The sequence below is a fragment of the Myxocyprinus asiaticus genome, chromosome 28, assembly GCF_019703515.2.
Source record: "Myxocyprinus asiaticus isolate MX2 ecotype Aquarium Trade chromosome 28, UBuf_Myxa_2, whole genome shotgun sequence".
Lineage (NCBI taxonomy): Eukaryota > Metazoa > Chordata > Actinopteri > Cypriniformes > Catostomidae > Myxocyprinus > Myxocyprinus asiaticus.
The window spans coordinates 24,691,928-24,715,536 of NC_059371.1; the positions used below are offsets into that span (position 1 = coordinate 24,691,928).

At 35.9% G+C, this 23,609-nt stretch overlaps 2 protein-coding genes across 4 annotated transcripts in view; one reads left to right on the plus strand and one right to left on the minus strand.

Annotated features, from left to right (window-relative positions):
* Positions 1-568: 568 nt before the first annotated feature.
* Positions 569-11,232, minus strand: gdi1 (GDP dissociation inhibitor 1). The gene is made up of 12 exons (XM_051660712.1): positions 11,005-11,232; positions 10,805-10,892; positions 9,889-9,996; positions 9,489-9,588; positions 8,084-8,218; positions 7,777-7,975; positions 6,807-6,938; positions 6,582-6,681; positions 5,863-6,034; positions 5,321-5,465; positions 3,565-3,619; positions 569-3,443 (listed from the first exon to the last, which is right to left on the minus strand). The coding sequence occupies exons 2-12, from the start codon at positions 10,847-10,849 to the stop codon at positions 3,291-3,293; spliced, it is 1,344 nt and encodes a 447-aa protein (XP_051516672.1). The 5' UTR covers positions 10,850-10,892; positions 11,005-11,232; the 3' UTR covers positions 569-3,290.
* A 2,465-nt stretch (positions 11,233-13,697) lies between these two features.
* Positions 13,698-23,609, plus strand: part of LOC127419036 (V-type proton ATPase subunit S1-like) — a 691,126-nt gene continuing 681,214 nt past the window's right edge. For all 3 annotated transcript variants that reach the window (XR_007893595.1, XR_007893594.1, XM_051660069.1), the window contains exons 1-9: positions 13,698-13,833; positions 14,110-14,236; positions 16,581-16,655; positions 16,754-16,947; positions 20,128-20,159; positions 20,283-20,368; positions 20,558-20,802; positions 20,915-20,965; positions 21,884-22,121. Coding sequence is in view for 1 of the 3 variants with exons in the window: in XM_051660069.1 (XP_051516029.1) it covers positions 13,709-13,833; positions 14,110-14,236; positions 16,581-16,655; positions 16,754-16,947; positions 20,128-20,159; positions 20,283-20,368; positions 20,558-20,802; positions 20,915-20,965; positions 21,884-22,121 (1,173 nt within the window). In the remaining 2 variants the exon portion in view is untranslated. The remainder of the gene's footprint in view (positions 13,834-14,109; positions 14,237-16,580; positions 16,656-16,753; positions 16,948-20,127; positions 20,160-20,282; positions 20,369-20,557; positions 20,803-20,914; positions 20,966-21,883; positions 22,122-23,609) is intronic.

Genomic DNA, 23,609 nt, shown 5'->3' on the forward strand with positions numbered 1-23,609 from the left:
TAAAGAGACTTCTGGGCCACTCCTATTAGAGCTATGTTGTGGATCACCAATAGATAAGACCCCAGTTGTAGCTCACATCTCCATATCTTTAGAATTACTGTAGGTATAAAAAGGACACTGGAACACTCTTGTGCTAACTGACAGTGAACAAACTTCAGAACAAGAGTATACAGAACAAGTACAGAGTGTTATACATACGCTGCAAAGGATGGTGTTGTATTGCTTGCAAAATCAATTAATGGTGAAAATAGTGCCTTTTGAACAGAATGGTATAGGCATAACAAATTATCATTTTACCAAGGAGATATTTAAATTTCTCACTGTGATATGACTTTAAAGACAGGGAATCAAAAACATTTCTTAATAACCAAATATTTTTTCTAAGCTTCCATTAAGTTGGCATAAAAATGTATGTGTATGAATGCTTCCATTTAAAATAAAGTAACAGTTAAGAATTGTGTACAGAAAATAGTGAAATGTATATTGGATGCTCTTTATCCTGTTAGAAAGCAAGGGTAAAGGTCTTCATGTGTGCCAATAATCAAATTTAGCCAAAGAAAAGTTTGAGTTTCATTGTATTCATATTTATTTTTGTTGCACAAGACTGCTCAAACACGAGATGAAATTCACAATTTAAAGTCATCAAGTTTGTGTGTCCATTTTTAAGATGTTTAGTTAGGGTGTTTAAAATAAATACAGTACAAAAGAACAGTAATACACTTAATCCAAACATATGCGACAATGTGCTGGAGAGGTGCAAAAGATAACGCCAAATAGTGATGCATAATTCTATTTAATTCCAGTTATCATTGTTATTTTGATCTAATTGTGTGCACTAAAGAAGAAAGTTCAAGACCTGTATGGTTCTATGTGAATCTAATAAGGCCATAAGTGACTTTGGCCCAATAAAAGTAAAAAATTTAATGAAATTGTTACTGTCACAAACTCCCTTGTTTTTCATTAAAACATTCAGAGGCATTATTCTCAGCAAGGTGAATATAAAAAACAAAGCATGACATACAAGCAATGCTTGCATATTCTACATGATAGCAGTACAGCAAGTGTTCAAATGACACATCATGATTAGCTGGTCCAGTAGACTATTGTCCACTATAACTACGTATGGCAATAGAAATAATCTGAAAGCAATAATGAGCATGATTAAGACAACATATAAGTATTGATGAAAATGACCAGTCTTTTGTCAAAAGTTTAAATTCAGAGACTGTAAGTGTCAATCACTGATTAAAAATAAACATTGATGCATTTTCATTGCATGGTACAGTGAGTTCACAAGAAGAGGCATAGTGTTCATTACAACTGTCAAGTCAGAGCACATTTGTATTAGTAGGTGTTCTCAGGTTTTTAGACCGGGGCCAGCCTAGTTTACAAAAGCTGGAATGCCAAAGGATATGGTTATTATTACATACCAAAGGATCTGATACTCAATAAATTCAAATTATCATAAACTGTCACAGCTATTGGAATGAAAATCGCTTCCACTCTTTTTAAGTTTAAGACTGATTAATCCTGCCTTTACTACTTCCTGTTACAAACTGTAAACTGATCATGATAGATCCATGTAGAATTTTTGCAATCATTTCATTCAATAACAGTTGACTCTATCAGCCATTACTCAAACAAATCGAAATCTTCCATAATAACTGGACAATGTAGACCAAAATCATTAGGTATTGTGACGCCATACAGTGTTTTCAAGTTAGCACGAAGACTTTAAAGTAGTTACTATAAAGCTAATGGCTTACAATTCACATCTATACTGCATATTATACATCTCATTCAATTTAGTTGCCAGAAAATATCCACCCATAAAAAATAATATAACTTTAACAACCATTTAGTGGTAGAAATGAGAGTTAGATCTATTAAAATGGAATATACCTATGAGTCTGTCGGTTCAATTCAACAACATTGTGTGAAACGGATCTTGATTGCAGCATACACCCAAGGGAGATTTATTTTCTTACTTCTGTGTCTCGTAAATATAATTAATGTCATATTACATCCTTTTCCAGGTCTCAAACCATAGTGTATAATGATATCAATGATTGGTGCTTGATGATTACACTAAATGTTTTGTGAATGACACTTCCCTGGAAGGCTACTGTTATAATGAAGCTGTTTAAGTCAAAGTGAGCAAAACTAACAGTCTGAAGACTCGAATAATGTGGAACTGCTGAGCACTGCTTCCAACCAACGAATCTGTTGGAGGGAATGCTTGGGGACAATTCACTTAAGTTCATAAGAAATCATATTACATTTCCTTCAATATTCAAGGAATTGTTCACATGTATGGGCATCAGTCAAAAAAATAAATAAATAAAAAGAAACGAAAAAGACACGTGTTTCTACTTCAACTGAATATTTGCACAAAACAATGCATACTGCGTTCATAAGAATCTAAAATAGCATGTTGCCGTGAGCCCACTTTGTAGTGCAGATAGGTGAGTTATGGAATGTGAGCAATAGAGCATTGTGTCTGTGTGCTGAACTGTATATATCTGAACAAAGTCACAGGTGGGTGTGGAGACAATGAGCAAAGAACATTGAGGAAAAGGACAGTTGAAAGAGATTTACAACATTGTTGTACTTTCTGTTCTGTGCGCCATAACCTCCGAACACAGACCATGTATATCAAATTCCATGATCTCAGTATATCGAAGATATTTGAACGTCACATTGACATACATTTTTGTACGTTTGGACAGACACTGAAACGTACAATATAAGTGTCTTCACAACATCTAAAACATAACCGCTTTTATGAGGGAATGTCAAAGAAGCTTTGTCTGATAAAGACCTTTTTAATGGCATATTTATGTATAAATAACATCCAGATGGGACTAATGATAGTATAATTATTCCCACTCTTTTAATGGCTGAACTTAATTACCATTATAGCTCCACAAGTATGAAATACAAGTGGCACACTGTTGATGTTACAGTGTAATATTAATGTGTTTCACTCATTTCCTGACATGTCTGTGTGCAATTGTAATTGTAGCAAAACTTTTAACCCCAAAGGATTCGTAAACTGTAATCCAACCATAAAAGGGTTTAAGTTTTAAATGCTGTCAATACGTCAATGTTGTACATTTCGGTCTCTATGCAAGCATCTGAAAATGTACATATGATAGAACCACATTTTACGTACGAATATAAAGAAATGCTTCTGAGATCACATTGCAAATCCAACCTGCCCTATCTCCCCACTCTGCCCTTAGATCATTGCCTCTCCATTCCCCCCTCATCCATCCCCTCTCCACCCCTCACTGCTCATCCTCCCCAAAGACGTCATTCTGTTTGCGCTTCATATTCTCAAAGTCGAAGTCGCTGCCTGTCATGCGCTTGTAGATATCTTTGATGTCATTACAAGTTGTTTCGAAGTGAGTGGTGGCATCATAAGACCGTGATGCAAATACCTGTCAAAAGAACACCAATATAGTTCATGTTTCTATGCTACACCCAGAGCTTTTATATATAACTGTTATAAGCACAGAAGTATCTTGTTGAAGAAGAAATGGCTATGAAAGTGAAGCTGACCTGACTCTCTGAGCCATCATCTGTGGGTTCATACATGTCACTGATGGCCACAAACCTGAAAAAAAATAATAAAAAGAAATCAAAAATGAAATATTATGTCTTAAAAGGTATTGTATATGTTTTCTAACATCAATGTTTTAACATGCCTTAGATGTCTAACATAATTCATATGATATGTGTTTTAAGATCCATCTTAAACACTGCTGGGGAGGTCCAAAATTAACACTCATCAAGAGCTAAATGTGAGTAAATTGCAGTATATTTTTTGGAGTAAATGTATTCACCAGTTGGCAAGTTTATTAGGAATAAATAATAAGTTTCTTAGGAACTTTAACATAACGTAAAAACACCATCTAGTAAGTTTTAATATGGAATATTTTTTTGCATTAAGACATCAAAGTGAAAATATGAGGAACAAAATCACAATGTCTTCACGTTTTTGTGACAAGTACAGTTTAATGAGAGACAGAGACTGGTTCATCTCATATGTGATGCTGTGAGTGAAAAAATAACCTGCACTGTTTGTCACAAATATGCAAGTAAAGAAATTAACTTTTGCATTAGGGGTAATATTTGCCCCCTTGATTTGATTTTCAGGGGCATTTTGTACCTTTTTTAAGGCATTTTTTTCTAACCAAATAAAAATGTTTGGTGTTATCCTTTTATGTCAAATACTTCAATGTAATCAGTCATAGATTAACACAAATATGAATGTATAGATTGAGAATGTATTACCTCTTAAGCATAAATTCAATCAACATCAACTCATACTATATACGATATAGCAATGTTTTATGGGGCATTTTTTTGCCCCTATATTTTGAATTTCGGGGGCATTTTTGTGACATTCAGTGGCATTTTTGCCCTGAGCCACCCTTAATTTCTGACCCTGTTTACTTATTACTTCATCAAAAAGGACTCACATTACTAAGTACTTTCCTTTTAAGTTACTTTCTAAAACAATATTTACAGAAAAGTTTGCTTTTTCGCTCAACAACTCAAAATAATTCAAATATTCAAAATAATGTATATTTCCTCGTACATTTTCGTTGTCCCTTCAACTGTCACAAAAACACAAACAGATGAACATATGAAGATTATTCATGCTTTAAATGTGTTCTACATAAACAATATTTTTTGTAATGTACTGAAAAGTAATTACTTTTTACTGAAAGTCAGTAAAAGTAATCTGATCATATTTAACATAAACAATATAAAAATATATCAAATATAAAAATGAATATAAACAATAATTTAAATTGTTATGTATTACACTACTTTTTTGTCTTAAAAGTAATTAAATTACTATAATTACTTTGTAATCAGATTACACCCAACACTGCCCACCACTGGGAGATCAAATGTTAATTTGGGACCCTACTGCTAGGTCTACTTCTATTTCCATTCTTTATGAGAAGATCTTTATGATTTCCATTAATCATATCTTTAAAAATGACTGAGTGCACCTGGTTCTGTGAGACCTCAACTCATAAGAAGAATATCTTATCTGTGTTTCTGGAACATCACACGTGGTTTGTTCTTAAAGAGAGGAGAAGTGAAACTGAGGTATACCGTAAAAGCAGCTTTGCATTCTGAATGTGTGACAGCTATTTCAACTGTCAAACAACGATTTCTCAAAGAGTTAAATAACAAAATCTTGCAATCTACATAATACTAGTAAAATTCTTCACTAACACAGAGTAAAAAATACCAGGTATAGAAAACATAGAAATGTAGGTTTCAGAAACAAACTGACTTTTGGTCAATGGGCTCAAGGAGTTCCAGAGCAGGTTCAATTTCAGCTTCAGGATCAGAAGTTTCCACAGTGGTACTTGCAATGGCGATGTATTTCCCCTGAGCCGCCACGTTATGGGCATAGGAAATCATGCACACATAGATATCTATGTGCAAACAACAAAAAATACACATTAACATTGAAATCCTTAAATTCTTAAACTTTTGCAACATGCAGCTCAATTTATTTTTAAAGTAATCAGCACCCTCCAGTGGTGAGTCTGGTGACTGTACTGAATGTACACATCAGTAACACCTGCTTTAGATGATTAAAGTGTTGGCTTACTGTTCTCACAAGTCCTTACAATTCCTGTTCTAACAAATCATCCTTTGCAAACCTTCTGCGGTTATTACTATGTTCTACTGATTACTATTACAGATTATTCTATGATTACGATTTCTATAACAAAAATCAAAGCATCAACAAAAGGCTAGCTTACAACCCTGCTGAAAGGACCAGTTTATGTTGTGTTATGGGGTGCTGGTTGAGTGTCTGCCACTAACCTGATTTGCGATTAACTTGGTTCTGAGGGATAATGATCTGGCAGGAGTTGGCATCATTAGTGTTTTTTATGGGATGGCTAAGGATGCAGATGACCCGGATCACCTGGCCAACTTTGTGCACACGGTCCGGGATGTAGCTGGGGTCACAGATTAGCTGTTTGCACCGCGCAACCTTGGAAACACACAATGATTGGGTCGAATCAGATAATAACAACACAAGATCTTGTATATGCACTTAGCAAATGTTAAACACCTCATAACTTTCATGATGCATGGTAAATGAAATAAACCAAATTTAAACTTAAATTCTATCACAAATTCATAAATAAATATTAGATGGCCCCATCGATATAATCATACATCCTCTCTTTAAAAAAAAAAAAAAAATATATATATATATATATATATATATATATATATATATATATATATATATATAGTGCTAATTAATTTATTTTAAATTGCAGTTGCAATTTTACTATTGTTTGTATGCGCATGTTTGCATGTGTCTATGTTTTGTAATGGCTGCTGTGCACCAAGTCTAAAACAATTTTCCCTTGGTGAAACATTAAAGTATATTGAAAATATTCAGATTATAATGTCAGCAGACCCATACACACAATGATTGACAGGTAGAAAGCATCTTCGGCTGTCACAGAGACAATTCACTTATATCTAAATGTTTAAAACATATGAGGGATATGGCTAGAAAAATGTACCTCTCCCTCAGATTTCACACCCACAACGTGGCCACCCTCCATCACTATCTCATCCACTGGTTTGTTCAACATGTAGGTTCCTCCGTAAATTGCACTTAACCTGAAAGTCCACAAGGGAAAAAAGTCAATACAGTATTTATTACAACAGAATAGCCTCTCAATGACACTCAATACATGATTCCTCGAGGATGACTGGGTTGCAGGAACAAATACTGAACGACTGACCTAGCAAATCCTTGAGGCAGCTCCCCTAATCCGTACAGGGGGTACAGGTAGGGGCTCTTTCCATAGCGTGCCAGAGATTCGCTGTAGAGTTTAATCCTATTGACGGTCTCCAGACAAGGCTGCTCAAGGTAACTGGGAAGAATTAAGAACAAGTGAAGACAACACTAAATACAAAAAGTATTTAGTATGAAACACTAAATCACTTGAATTTCAATACATTACTCACCAATGTAAAATAATGTGTTGTCAATTTCTGGCATAAATGATAAATAGATATAGCATAGGTAGTCAGATGTTTATCATAAAGCAATAATAAGACTCTATGACAAAACTCTAAATATCCTCTGTTTGGGGGGTAATTCCTAAGAATGAATTGACCCTTTGCTAAGCTCCGCCCTCCTTGGTTACGGTTGCTCGCTCTGACAAGCTCTGCAGAACTCCCCATTGGAATGAATGGGAGGTTTTTGGAAAAATATTCTTATAAATGGAGGGGATAATATTTTTACGTGGGCTGGTATGAAGAGTGACACTTTAATGCATATTTATCTGAAGTTTTTTTGTAAAAAAAAAATGGTTAAATAACACAGTAATATGATTAAAAACTGTGGAGACTGTGAATCAGAATCAAGGCAAACGTTATTACAGTCACTTGAAAAGAGAAAAAATGTATGATTACTGCAACTCTTGAAAATAAAATGTTGTTTACCTGTTATCTGATTTCTGAGGTAATAGTGAAATGTTAACTTCATGTCTTTTGTGAATAAGGCACAGTCTACGTACAATATGCCTAGTACGGATAGAAATGAAGCGTGTTTGCGCTGAAAAGAACAACAGTTACTTAATTTTAATTCAAATGGGACAGCCAGTGCAGGTGGATTAGTTTTGGTGCAGACATTCTGCACGCAAAAAGCGCTGCAACCTTTTAGTGAATTCAACCCAGTGAAGTTTTTTTAACAAAAGCGAAACTTACTCATCTGTCCTGTAGAGGGCCAGGGCATGTCCTGTGAAGTCTATGACATCCTGCCCTAAGTCAAACTTCTTGTACACTTCTCCCATCGTTGTGAGCTTGGGATCAACGCCCTCAAAGGTCTTGGGGTCATTCTCATCAAAGTTGGCCACAAAAACTAGGAACTTCCGGAAGCGTCTCTTCTCAAACATTCCCATTAGGTCTAAACAATGTTACGAGACAATTGAGCAACATAGCATTTTCAAAATCAATAATTCTTGATTTAGTCCCAAAGGCAAATCTAAAAAAATTAAATGCTAGCACTACTTACTTGAAGCTAGTGCTTCCGTCTCAGTAGAGGGCACTTTGTAGATTTTTCCCCCTTTATACACAAAGCTTCCCTCGACCACTTTGAAGTCAAGATATCTGGTCACTTCAGTGTAGAGAAGCATCTTAACTAACTGACCTTAAGAATGAAAGTAATGGCAAAATGTGACCTTGCATCATTATTGAGGATGTTATAAAAATTAGAATAGAATTGTCTAATTTCTTTTACGGCATGCAAGTGTCCCGCAAATAAGAAACAAGTGTTACTTAAAGTAGAAGTGCATAATTGCTTTGACATTTAAATAAATACTTTTTTCTATCTCCGCCTTATACACACAGACCACTACAAGTATTCCATTAGACTGATTTCCTGGAAAAGTGTAAATACTGTGACTCTTAACAAATGATTTCTCTGTTTGTTTGAATACAGAGATTTTTGGAACGTGTAAGTAAATGATTGCAGGGTAAACTTCAATAGCGTTAAATAGAAGTGAACTGGAGACCATGCCAAGTATACTTTTTGCTCACACATTTGCTCCCACATCAAAAGAAAAATGTCACTATTACGCTGTCCAAAAAAATTGGACAGCGATGGATTATGACTTTAAGAAGAGAGAAGATGGCAAATTTACTGCCACTCTCTCAGCAGCTGTACTAGAAACCTCATCGCGTTTTTTAAAACTAATTCCAGGATAATGTCACACTACGCATAATATTATAAATGTAGTTTACGGGGGCCTGGGTAGCTCAGCGAGTAAAGATGCTGACTATCACCCCTGGAGTCGCGAATTCGAATCCAGGGCGTGCTGAGTGATTCCAGACAGGTCTCCTAAGCAACCAAACTGGCCCGGTTGCTAGGGAGGGTAGAGTCACATGGGGTAACCTCCTCGTGGTCGCTATAATGTGTGGTTCTTGCTCTCAATGGGGCACATGGTAAGTTGAGCGTGGATGCCGCAGAGAATAGCGTGAGCCTCCACACGCGCTACGTCTCCGCGGTAACGCGCTCAACAAGCCACGTGATAAGATGCGCGGATTGACATCTCAGACGCGGAGGCAACTGAGATTCATCCTCCGCCACCCGGATTGAGGCGAGTCACTACGCCACCACGAGGACTTAGAGCGCATTGGGAATTGGGCATTCCAAATTGGGGAGAAATAAAAATTAATAATAGTAAAAAATAATAGTTTAAAAATGGCGACTATAAAAAAGTTTGCTAGATTTACACAGCTAAATAAAGTAGAAAAGCATCATCACAGTCTGTGAAAAGGGTCCTTGGAAGACGTAGGGAGTGTTCAGGAAACCTGTCGGATAACATATTTATGCAATTGCATTTGGTGTCACTAGAGGCACAGAAATTACACACTTCACTTTTCTGAAGTATTCTAAAGAGAATTTTTTTTTTTTTTACCATTGGCCATTAGAAATTTCGGGATAAGGTCAACATTCCAATCTCTTCCCCGGCCCATTGACTCTGGAGGGCTATCTGAAATTCCAAATCTCTTATAGAGCTGTGGGAAGGGCACACACAAAATGTTAGGGCATGCATAGAATATAACAATAACTAAATGCACTGCAGGAACATGAGATGGAAATATTCAAGTTTTGCATTGAGGATCTCAAATGATTGATTTCAAAAGACCGTCCACTTTGTATTATTCATATATTAAATATTAATCCATGCTAAAATACATTAACAGCATGTTTTATTGTGCAATTATTCTTGGACAAAACATTCACAGTATAGTTAATATGTGCAGTCTCTAGCAGACATCAGAACAGTGACATCGATGACTGTAAAGCATCCTCACCTCCTCCAGGGGTGTGATGGAGGAACTTTCCCCGCCGTAATACGGATTTCTGTCCATATGCAAAACTTTCTTCCCATTCACGGACATGATCCCAGAGAGAATACATTCCTATATAAATAAACAGCATTAATTCAAATCTTCCATAAGGAATATATATTTGGTTTGTTTGTGTTGTCCATTGCCCTGACTTCCGCGTTGAACAGAGGGATGCGAGTCACCCCACCCCACCCACAATACGAGCCGCAGCCCAGATCAGCTCCACTATTCTCCATGCAGGAAAAATAGAGGAAGGCTGACGGGGAAACCGCTTCTGCTTTGTTCTATTTTAATACTGTATTCGTTATATGTTTAATCAAATAGTAGGTTCCCAAGTCTGTCAATAAAGACGATGAGCGATTTACAACACTGATGCTCACTGAATACACCGCACAGCCACGAAAACACATTATATGTTTTTGTCGCTTGGTAAAAGGCTAAATAAGTGCAATAAACAGACATTTTTCCCCAGTTTTCACGCGCGAGCAAACGGGATACCTGATGCCACTCCTTCGAACAAGACACTGCATCACTCATTGCTTTTTAATAACCGCTTTCATGTCATTATAATGATGCACACTCAGTTGCTTTGAAAATTCACGGGAAGGTCCCAGAGGATAGATTGAACTGGTATACAGACAGAAATTGCGAGAAATGCTGCCTCACCGCGCGCGCGCACACACACACATACAGTTCTGGTCCAAAGGATGCGTCAGCAATAGGCCCTCGGGTTCAATTTAACGCGAAGCATCTATTCATACAGTGAGATCTATGTGAACACAAGTATTAGGCATCCATGAATTCATCTACAATATATTAATCTTGTTGCATGGAGGTCGTTTAACATGCACATCACCAGTGACTTCAATTAGTTACTCACTGTGAGTCCGGTTCCCAATACGATAACATCATACTCCTCATCCATGTTGAATTACAGTGGATCTCCTGCCTTTATAGCCAAATTTCCGCTGCAAAATAATCAGCAAAACGGTGTTGACGCTAGGATATTTTTATACAGAACGTCTAAACAGTTTGTTACCATACAAAGGAAAAATGTATCTCTTTGCAAACAGTTTTCACCCAACGTATTTGATAAGTATCACAATTGATGACTGCCTGTGGTCCGACCGGCGAGAACAACCAAAGATGGCCCTGACCGCAGCACACGCTCCAGCGGTGCTGGTACGTGCGCGAGATGATAGAGTGCAACTTCCAAAAAGAAGAATGTTGTTTTGAGTCACAGGTGAATGTCAGCAACCTAGAATTAGATATCGTATATAAATGCAGACTCTTCAAAAACATCAGCAATAATTCATCATCTAGGAAGTATTATTTACATTTTTTATACGCTCGGTGGCACTTTCATTTTCCCACCCACAGCTGAATTGCACCGGGCGCATTCACACTACCCGATATTCCTCCGCCAACAACATTGTGTACAGAGAACCGCTCAATAACACAGTATGTGAATTAAAGTGGTGATGATATCGATGAGGGCTGTTCTTAGTGCTTTCATAAACGCAAATTAGTATTCTGCTCGTATAATAACATTTTCATATTAATATGTGACTTGTCAATTCGTGATTTTAAAGACCGTGCTTAAAACAACGATTACATGACAGGCATCCTGTCAATATTCAGTGGTTTACAGTCAAAAGAAAGAAAGAAAGAACAACAAAGAAAGAAAGAAAGAACAAACAAACAAAGAAAGAAATAACCGGCAATTAAGACAAATATACGATTTTTTTATCATTGTTATTCTGCAGTGCGAATTGAAAGACAAACGCGAGATAACGAGTTTAAAACTTGAATTTTGACATTAAGAGTTAATTCATTAAACGTGTTTTTTCTAATAGTATCAGGATGCCATTTATAATGGTGCCTTTTAAAAGCAGTTGGGTGTTCTTTATTCATTGCTTAAAAACTTCCTCTTCTTTTAAAAAAGCGAACAATGCAAATTCAGATTATTAGGCCTATATGATGTTAAACGTTGCTGTTCTGCATCTTGCACCACCTATGCAGCGCAAGCTCATGCCTAGAAGGGAACCCTCGGGCTGGGGAAATCTCGCGAGAGTCTCACACGACATTAGGTGTGTTGGACTTGAACTGCACCTCGATTTGGCAATCAGCGAGATTTGCCGGCCCGGTTGCAGTCGGGGGAGGAGTTGAAAATAGAGCAGTCAAGCCGGACAATTGTGCTTCTCGTTGTCTGCTGAACCGACACCAGTCACAGAATTGGTTAAAACCAAAAAGATACAAAATTGCTGGCTGCAGAGAGACTTAACAGTCTCTTATCTAAAGCTGAGGGTATATCACGTTTAGTATATCTTGCTCTCTCACTATATATTGATAAAAAAAAAAAAAAAAAAAAAAATAAAATAAAAAAAAATGTCAAGTCTATTGACTCTTTGCTGTTGGAACATGATCAAAGGAAACCTTTGATATGAAGTTATAAGGAGGGTGGTCTTAATGCTTTAGATTTCCAAACAATCAACCAGGTGTTCAAAATTAATTGGATTAAGAAATGTATATTTCTGGCAGTGATTTACCCTGGTTTTGGATCCCTAACCTGATTTTTGAGCAGTGTGGTGACCTTAATCTTATTGGCTTATCATTTTAAATGCAGTAAACTACCCATTAAACCCATCAACATATTGTTGTATGTTGTGAATTGGTATAGTTGTTGCAATAAAACAATAATAAAAATAATAATAAACTGTGTGAAGAAAAAAAAAGTCACAGAAGATCATGCAATGTTTGTAGACGAAATGTGATTCAGATAGACAGATGCTTGATTTTTACACAAAAAAATCAGAAACATTATTCATTTGAAAAGGTTTATGTGCTGATTAATACAGTGCCTGTTGTTTGTACAAGAAGAAAGTCCAATAAAAGCCTGTATTATTATAATACCAATAAAGGAGTCAGTTTTTTTAATCACTTTGAATTGTTTTATGAATAAACATAATATTACTATGACAAACATAATATAGCATGATTTAAACATGATGTACAGTTATAAAAACACAGAGTTGTGAGAGCTTTCGCAGACCTGGAGGTGTCAGAATAAACACCATGGTAATGGCATACTACCACACTACTCTTATTTCTCCCACGGACTGACATAGCAGAAGTAGTACGAGTAGCATGTGAAGTATGCAATTGCGAACGCAGTCCATGAAACACGTGTAACTGTTGTCACGTTGAGTCTGGCCAATCATGAATGAGCTGTGTCGTCATTCAGAGATGTAATGCATCATCTTATTTTTATATATTTTTATTTTATTTATTATTTTATTTTATTTATTTTGTTTTATTTATTTATTTATTTATTTATTTGTGTTTCTTTTATTAGTGTTGTTGTTGATTTTATGTGCTGTATGTTTATTTTTCTGTATGTTCCCGTTCTCAGCAATAATAAACTATAAATAAAAACATTTTCGAATCGCTCTCACGGTACTTTGATGGCATACGTAACAGTGACGCGGCGGTCCAAGTTGGACAAAATTTCTAACCGAAATGCACTGCTTCAAGTCCAGCGCTGAGCGGTCTGCACAACGCTGCATGAAGTCGAACACACCTATTCATAAACTGAGTTTACTGTGTTTGTTTAAAGTCCCACAGAAACCCTACAGCTACACTTAACCCTAAACCGAACCTTCATAACAGCAAATGCAACAGCCCGAGGAACAGCTCGAGTCAGTAAATAATCACATGACCAAAGGGAGGAAAAAACAATCACATGATCATCACCGCTCTGCCATTCACGTGACTCCTCAGCAGGATGACGGAAGTCAGGTTGCGGTGTGGTAGTCTCTCAACAATGGCCTTCACTTCAGTGTTATTTGTCATATTCTCAGTTTATAGCTGTAGCGCACAAGTGCCGCTGCTCATGTGGACCAGTGACGGGTATGTGACGCGTTTGTCTCTTTAATGTTGTTCTTAGTTTGATTTTCAAATGTTACTGTACTCCTAGACACAGTCTAGATTCAGCTGTCACATATTGCTTTGCTTCATTTTATGTTCAGCCAGCTAAATAAGCTTCACTGATTTGCTACACTCTCTTGGTCTTAATCGCTTTAGAATTATTAGTAACAGTTTGGCAGAGTTCTTTATTACCCAAGTCTACTTAAACTCAACGTGTTCATACATTTGAGGGTGTTTGTGGTATTTTTGTCAATACAGGTACAGCTTGCCACATCTGACCCAGCCACCAGCTGGTCAGGCAGTCTCTGGTGGGCAGCTCGTATCTTATCTGAAATCTGCATTGACCACTGCTCCACACAATGTGTTGCTCTTTTTACAGGATAAGGTGAGAACCCTTAGTATGACAGAGTACAATATACATGCAGTTCACAATGCGATTAATGTAGACAAAGCATTTTTCAATGTGGAAACATTTGGACTATTAAAGAAGCTTCCCCTTCAGACACTGGTATTTTTACCCTAATATTTACTGGACTTGTCAGTATAATGTGACTTTGAGCCACAGTCTTACTTCCCCATCCATCTTCCTCTGGACATACAAGTATTGCATTAACCCTGTGGACAGTTGGGATCATCTGTACTTTTGTTTTGAAGGGTACAACGGGGCTACCCACATGGAACCCTATTGCAATATTTCTCTCTCTCTCTCTCTCTCTCTCTCTCTCTAACATTCACTTAACCCTCCTATTCTGATCAAGTAGGGCCACTTTCCAAGTACTGTCAGTCACATTCATTTATAAAGTACAGTACTGTGCAAAAGTTTTAGGCACTTGTGAAAAATGTTGCATAGTGAGGATGTCTTCAAAAATAATGAAATAAATAGTTTTCATTTATCACTTAATGTCATACAAAGTCCAGTAAACATAAAAAAAAGCTAAATCAATATTCGGTGTGACCACCTTTGCCTTTAAAACAGCACCAATTATCCTAGGTACACCTGGAAACAGTTTTTCTTGGTTGTTAGCCGATAGGATGTACCAAGCTTCTTGGAGAATTTGCCACATTTCTTCTATCTATATAGTCTCAGTTGCTTCTGTCTCTATGTGTAATCTCAGACTGACTCAATGTTCAGTGGGGGGCTTTGTGGGGGCCTTGACATCAGTTGCAGGGCTCCCTGTTCTTCTATTATAATCTTTTCTATTTGCAAAAGTAATGTTTTAATGTTGAAACACTAAAGCTGAAGATATAAACAGTCATCTTAAGACAAATGCCTTTGTGAAACATCTTATGTGCCTAAGACTTTTGCACAGTACTGTATATTTAAAATCAATAATTGTTGACCAAAGTGCTGTACAATAAGACCAAACTTAAAATAAAGCATTAAGAGACTTAACAAGATACACAAAGGGCAACATCAATTTGACAGAAAAAGTTACAGGTGTAACTTAAAAGAAAATAAATGATAACATTTCTTCTTCCCTGAAGTAAAAACAATTAAATTATGCTCTTCTTTTTGGATCTTATTTACATATACATTTCTTGATGTCACCATTCATTTGCATATGCAAATTTATGTAACTTCACGACAGTAAAAAAAAAAAAAAAACTGGTTGAAACATGAAGAAAATATGAGAACGTGTCCTGTATTAAAGGTAGATTGCTGCCATCTGGTGAAAATAGTAAAATAACTTTACTTAAAAGTAATGTTATGACATTAATAGCCAGTAGATAGCTTCAGTTTTCTATGCAGCCTCGTACACTGTAGTATTTCAAAATGTTATCAGAAATTATGCATTTAAATGGATTTAGACATTATCAAACTATTTTTTTATTTTATTTGAACTGTTTTGAAGTGTCAGTTTTTGCAATAATGTCACATTATGCTTACAGTCAAACCTGACCTGATGTTAAAAAGAGAAGACATAAAATAATAATATATTTCAAATATCAAAATGTAAAAACTTAAAGTAGATTAATAATAATGTAATGGAAATGAACAGTAATAAACAGAAATGAACCACAGTGGACTGTGAAAATTCAGTTAGTGTATAAAACTCACACTCAGACTTTGTTCATTGTGTGCGTGTGTGCGGGCGTAGAGTGTGTGTGTGTGTTGTATTCTGTGTTCTGCCTTCTGGCTGTGTTAGTCTCATCCATTTGTGTGTGTGTTCTGCATTGTATCTGATTTATAGATTTTATTTGACAAAATTAAAAAAATATAGCTTTCTGTTATGGTGTTATTTTTGTGTGTTTGTTCATTTGTATGTGTGTGTGTGGGGGGGGGGGGTTTGTTTATGTTTTGCACTCTGCATGTTTTGTAGTCTCACCTGTTCATTTCTGTGTGTTTTCTCTGCATTGTGGCTGATTTATACATTTTATTTGACAAATAAAAAAAAAAACTGCTCTGTTTTTTTTAGTCTATACCATTCATTCCCTATGGTCAGTTAAATTTGACCTTTTTTTTTTTTTTAAGACCACTTAGACTTATTGAATCAAGTCCTAATTTTGTGTGTGTGTTCAGGTGGCAAGTGGAGGAAAAGTCACTAAGTCTTGTACTGCTCAAATAAACTAAACGATTTTTATTACATTTGTCAAAATTGACCAAACAGAATAGGAGGGTTAAACAAGTGAGACTGGTACTGTGAATGTTGTAATGCATACCTGATGAAGGAAACATTTTAATATATTTATGCAGTCACATCTGACTATTTTTCATGCCCACTATACAGCTAAGTATAGATGACTTTACTATGTACGGTGGAGTGTTTGGGAACAAGCAAGATGGTGCCTTTTTGAACATAAAGGTGAGCTTACTCTTAAATTGTGATCATTTTTAAAAAATGCTTGAGAGATGACAACTAGAATTTAAACATGAATAAACATTTCTCTCTTGTTACACAAGTCAGCACTTCAGGCATCTTCCAATCCCTTGGTGTTGCCAGCCCTTGAATGGTCAGCGTCAGACTCAGTGCTGGAACTCTTCCAGGGAGAGCTTTATATACCAGCGGTCCACATCGACCCAAACACCCTGAAGGAATTCCAGCTGAACACCTCACAGCCGTCACTGCTGGCCATCCATCTCCCTTACTCTACTGGGTAAGTGGATAACTGAGACCTGCACTATTAAATACAGTGTCTTGCAAAACCAATCCATCACTTCCAGGTTATAAGGCATTAGAGCGCAGCAGTGCCCGTCCACTTTTTCAGCTGTCTTGGCTCTAGAATTATTTTTCCCATAGACCAAACCAACCAGCTCCGAAGTGAATCGCACAATAACAAACTTTGATTTGAGGCTTTAAAGTATTTGAAAATCAGACAAATAGGCAATGATGTAATCAAATAAAAAAACAATGGAAAAATATAAAACTCTTCATTTAAAGTTCATTCACATAAAATGATTATAAATATAGAAACAATATATTTTTATTTTATTTGCAAAATGTTCAATATTTATATATAAAAGTAGTTTGAGAATGAAGGGAGGCCGACTGGATTATAAGTTAACTTAAGTTAGTTAAGTTATTGTTAAAAATCAATCTGTCTGTGGAGAAAATTATTGGATTTTTTCTTCCGGAATGAGACTGTTGCTCTCTATTGGTTTCCTGTTTTTTTGTTTGTTTGTTTTTTGGGGGGGAGGGGGGTTGTTTTATTTTTTAATAAAGCTTCTGCACCACTGGGATTTAATACAGACAGCCTTTTTATATTTGTTTACATGAACAATGTCATGCCAAAATTATTATGGTAACACTTTACAATAATGTTCCATTTGTTAACATTAGTTAATGCATTGGGTATCATGAACTAACAAGTGAACAATATAATATTACAGCATTTATTAATTTTGGTTAATGTTAATTGATAAAAATAATATTGTTCATTTTTAGGTAGTAATGTTATTAACTAATGTTAACTAGGGATGCAACGATGTATTGGCTGCCGATATTTATCGGCTGTTGACCAAATTAAAACCATTGGTTAGAAGCATGAAAACGCAGATATAAAAATCAGATGGTTTATTTATAATCAATTAGTCACACATTTGTAAAAACAATGTAAATTAAAATGCACACTCCAGAATTAATATAGCCACAATATGTAGGAGGGTTGGCACTTCTAAGACCATGTATTTATTTTTTACTCTTTCTTGCTCTCACATTAATGCACCATAACCAGATGGGACCGTTGTGAAAGTGGCAATAGGAAAACCGTCCAAAATGGTTTGACACAGTAGACTGTTCTGAGACATATGTATGATATCCATCATTGCTGCATGATTGATTAAATTAAGATTGAAATTGCAATATGTCCTTAGTGATTACTAAACCTTAAAAGGCTGTGTTTTAAAAGATAATCTGCATTCAGCAATTCAGTCAGCGCTGTGTGAGCAAGCGATGCCCTCTAGTGATCGTGACAGCATTATCCATTATACCACTATAATACAGAATTTGAAAGGGCTTTTTTCCTCCTTTGGTTACTTTTTATTTTTCCATTATGTAGTTGACGTTTCTGTGGAATTGCCCAACATATGTGTAGGATGAATTTGTAATGTTCTGTCATATACAGTACATACTGTACATGTAAAATGTGAGTACTGTTGTTTTAAACTGTGCAAAAATGTTTTAGAAGTACAAAATATGTATTTTTTCATATCAATCATCATGTTATCATTTTTAGTTTTCTTTCTAATCGTATTTATCTTTTAATCATTTATTTAAAGGTGCTATATGTGAGATTGACAACAAGCATTTGAAATGGGTACTGCAGTCCAAATTCAAAATATCGGAGAGTTGTCTGCCTCGCCCCAGACTTGAAGCTCGTGCGGGTTGCCAGAATGAACGAGGCAGGAATGAGCGAAACTGAAAATGTCTCCAGTATTTATCCTTGTTTTACTACGTCTCTGGTCATGGTGGTTTTTAGATGGATGGCGAGGCTTTTTAGGTCGGGTGGAATTTGTTGGCTTCTGGCTTCCATGGCTGCAGCACGCAGTGTTGTTGCCTGCAAACTTGTTGAAATCTGGCAACCCGGTGGTGTCGAAATACTATTGGTGAATGGGCAGTGGGCGGGATCACACAGGCCAAAACATAAACAGAAATTCCAGCCCAGAATGGAAAATTCAAAGTAGAATATACTGGCTGTAGCATTGTTATCGGAGAAGCCAGTATTTCAACTTGGCATGTTTCCTAAATCTCTAATGACATATTATGGTCATTTTATGATTACATTTTTATGATTTATGATACTACATGTAGCACTTTTAATTTTCATTTTGGCTCTCTTTATAATTTTGTCTGGTCATGTGTTGAACAGATCCAATCTATGTTCAATAAAAATGATTTATTGTTAGAACAGTAAAGAAGCTTTTGTACCTCTTTGTAAATGTTTAAAGCGAAATTCCTAAGGAAAAAAGTAATCTGAAATATCAGTATCGGCCTGTAGTTCTTTGTTAAAATCAGTATTGGTATCAGCTAAAAATGTTAATATCATTGCATCCCTAATGTTAAATTTTTTTTTTTTTTTTAAATGTGTTATGTGTTGAAATTAAAGAGCACCTATTATGGTTTTTCTAATATTACCTTTCATGTAGTGTATTATATAGCTGTTTGTAAATGTAAAAAAGTCTGCAAAGTTTCAAAAATCAAAGTGCATGACAAATGGAGTTATTGACTCCCAAAAGAAAGAACCGATTCTGAACACCTGAAACGAGTCGTTAGTAATTCCAGACTTACTTCCTGTACTAACCTACGTAATTTGGTAACAAAAAACCCACCTCTGGTCTTCATTTGCTGCTCACGAACAGCTTTGACCCGCCCTCAAACACGACACTAAGTGGTAGACCAATCGGAGCAGAGTAGGCTCTCTGAAAGGAGGAGTTTAGAATGAATCCTTTAGAACGGATCATTGAACGAGTCGTTTTTGACACATTGGGGAAAAAAAAGGTAATGCTGCAAATTAAAGTGTTTTTTGACCTTGGATGCAAGTAAATCTATTGTATGAGACCTTTAAAACAAAATTAAGCATGTTTAAAAACCATAATAGGTGCTCTTTAACATAAACCATGAAATGTTGTAAAAGTATTTTTTATTGTTAGTTTATGTTAACTAATGTTGTGTTACTTCACTATAATCAAAGAATGGGTCAAGGATCTGAATGCTTAATTGCAAGACACTGCATTTAAAATGAAGATGAACTCTATTAATAATAAAGTTTTACTCATAACCGTAGCATGTTAACTTATTCTTTTTGTTGTGTTTGGGTTCACTTTGTATAAAATGGCAGTGCCGAGTTAAAGAAATTGCTCTTGAGTAATGGTGAGTAGCTGCATTTCTTTCTTGGTCATGTTTGATGGTGATTATTGTAATTCTTTTTGACCTGATTTTGAGTTTTTTTCAATACTGTTGTTCTGTAGCATCTAATATTTCTTCCCCTGCTAGATGAGATTATTGGAGACATTCTGGACATGTTCAATTCTCATGCTGTGCCTTACACTGCTGTATACACTGGCTTGAAGCCCTCTAGAGTAAGTAATCACAATGCTAGTGTGTACTGCACAACGCTCTGTTCTCATACACTTTGTTCCCCTGCAGTTCACACATCAAAGGACATCACAGCTTTGATGAAAACCTATATCAATCAGTTTACGTTCATCACATTCATATGAACAGAATAAAGAAAATATTTTTTTTTGTCATATGTGCATCTTCTGTAGGTCATTCAGGATACTCCAATATCAGCCAGAAGTTCTGTGGGTCGATCGTTACTTCAGGCTCCACTACAACCATCTGTGAAACCTCCAGTTACATTCAAGAACACAGAAGGACAACCATGCATCCTACTCTGGGCTGACACCCTCAGCATTAGTTACGCTCAGGGTCAGTGGGTTGATTTGGGCCCAGAGACCTTTAATTCTTCTGCCAACTTGACTGGCTCAACTTGCAATGAAACACTTTCAAGGTCAGAATGTAGCGAGTGTTATTTTTAAGCACAGTTCAGAGATTATCAAGCATTTTATAATTTTATTCAATATGTTAATCGTGGAAGGATGACATTTTGATTTATTTTTCAGACTCGTTCTGAATTACCAAAATGTTCGGAATTTTCGATCCTTGCGGCTTATGTGAGTATTCAATACACAATCAGTATACTTTCTCTGACATATTGTTACCCCAAAAAGTATTTGGACACTTATAAGTCACACTTGAAAATCATTGCATTAAATAACCAAAGATCAAAGCTAGTATCATTTATTGCACAAACACACTGAAAAGTGTAAAAAAAAAAAAAAAAAAAATCACACAAAGTATGTTTGGTTCAGACTTTTTTGTATGTATTGTGTTTATATATACATAATTACATAAAATAATGTAATGAATGTGATGAACTACACATGTGGTTACTCTGCTAGGACACCAATGTGAACTTGAGGGAAACTGACTATATATCCACTAAAAATATATTTACATTTTTAAAAAGCATTTGAAGGCATATCTTTTTTTAACTAGCTTTTCATTGATCTGTTTATTTATTTATTTATTTATTTTACTGATTATCAAGTTTCAATTTGTATGTTTATAATTTTGATTTCCCTACATTTTTTTTAATTCACTTTATTTTATTTTTTAATCTTTATACTTTCATTTTTATTGCAATGATTTGTTTTACTTTCTCTGAATTCGATGTTTTTATACTTCCAAGCATGAGGCACTTTGAGCTACATTTTGTGTATGAAAGGTACTATACAAATAAAACTTATTTAAATACAAAAAAAAAAAAATGTTCTGAGAAAAGTTCTAAATTCATTTGTTAGTAGATGCCACTTGTTTTCATATTTTCTGTCTAATGCAATGACGTTTAGATATTTTTAAGTGTGACTTAAGTGTCCAAAAAATTTCCAAATACTTTTTGGCAGCCACTGTACATAATTTGTGGATTTTAAGTACAGTATTCACTAAAATTGTTTCACTAAAAATGTGCATGCTGTGCCATGAGAAAAAATATCTTGCTCATCTTCTTTAATGCTTCCCCAAATCTCTAGCTTCTCTATGCGCAAGATCTTCTTTCCTGTGTCTGCTCGCAACTGGGCTATCATGGAGCAGGTGGTGCTAGAGTATGATGGGCAGACAGCGATCTTTAACGGCAGTGGTGGTATCTATGCTCCTGCAGAGTTTTCTTTCCACTGTCAGAACGTGAGCAGCTCTGAAAGCGCCCTGCTGGTGCCTCGCACTCTTACTGACAACGCTTCCCAGTGGAGACTGTCTTTCACTGATTTTCAGGTACTGTTGTAACGCACCGCTTTATAATGGTTGTAGTGACTACAAGTAAAATTCCTATAATTAGTCACTTCTTGGGTCAGCTGAGGTGTTTAGACGCTTCCTTTTGTTAATGATTCCATTGTCCACAAGCTTGCATCGAGTTCCTTGTTTTATTGACTTAATTTGTGTTACAGAATATTTAGAAAATAAAGCTGAATTGAAAATACAACATTTACCAAACAAATTAAAGCAATGCAAGCTACGGCCAAGCACAAACAGAAGAAGCTCTAAAGAGCGTGTGCTCTCAGCAAGCAACACCTGGGCTTTTAAGGCATCATCTGTCCTGCAGATGGCGCACAACTCAAGAAATACAAAGTCATAATATAATTAAAAAATTGAATAAATGGGTCCTAAAATGGTAGTGACTGGAAAGGGTTTAAATGAGTCTTGCATTGCATATCCTTTTTGGTGACTTCATATTCTTGTCATTGAAAGATTGATCTCAGGGCTTGTTTAATAAAGCTGATGTGTGTAATTTGTTTAGAGTTTAAATTCTATCCCAGCTTAATTTGCAGAGATAACTATGAGTAAGCCATTTGCTGGCTGATTTCCTTAAAGTGTAAACATTGTGGCGCTGACCTGCTTTCAAGACATTGTTCTGTTTGTTTGAGCATCCTGGCCAACCAGACTTGGCAACATTGGCTAAACCAATGGTGTGAGTTGGGGGTTGGACTATCTGTTTTCAGACCAATGATGGCAGACGGGAGAGGTTGGAAAACATGTTAAAAAACAGACATTATTTTAGCAATTCTGCTTGGAGACATTAGTGCTGCAGAAGTTTCAGCTTCACATTTCCACTTTAAAGGTGAGGTATGGCATTTATGTGCACTTAGTGACACCAGATGTAAAGTAATTTCTAACAGTAACAGTTAGCTAATACCTAAATAAACTAATGTTACAAATTGGTGACCTAGCCAGGCTTACTTTTCAAAAAAGGAACTCTGCAAATTTGGCATCTGTAAAGAATCAGTTTTGAACTGTGTTAATTTGTTTTACTACATTGTGAATGCTTTATGATTTTGTTTCTAGAATTTGATGAAAGTGACGTTTTTTTTTATTTATTTTTTTGGCCAAATAAGTCAATTCGCAGCTAATCAGCTTATTATAGGTAGTCCTGGCCCACGTCATTCCATCAATTGAACAGAAGTTTACATTTTGGACTGCTCCAACAAGCAGAGCAATTTTGCCAGTGCCACAGAGCCATAGTGTTTACTCTCTTTTGGGAAATCAACCTACAAATGGTTTACTTAGAGTTGTCTCTACACATTCAAATAAATTGCATAGTTCACTTTAACAAAGTGCACCGTGATCATTGTGTCATACATAAAAAGGGATAGTTCACTCAGAATTATTTAACTCATAATTTACTCACCCTCATGGCATTCCAAACTCCCCTGCGGAACACAAGGATATTTTGAAGAATGCATTATGTGTTTGGTTTTTTTCCCC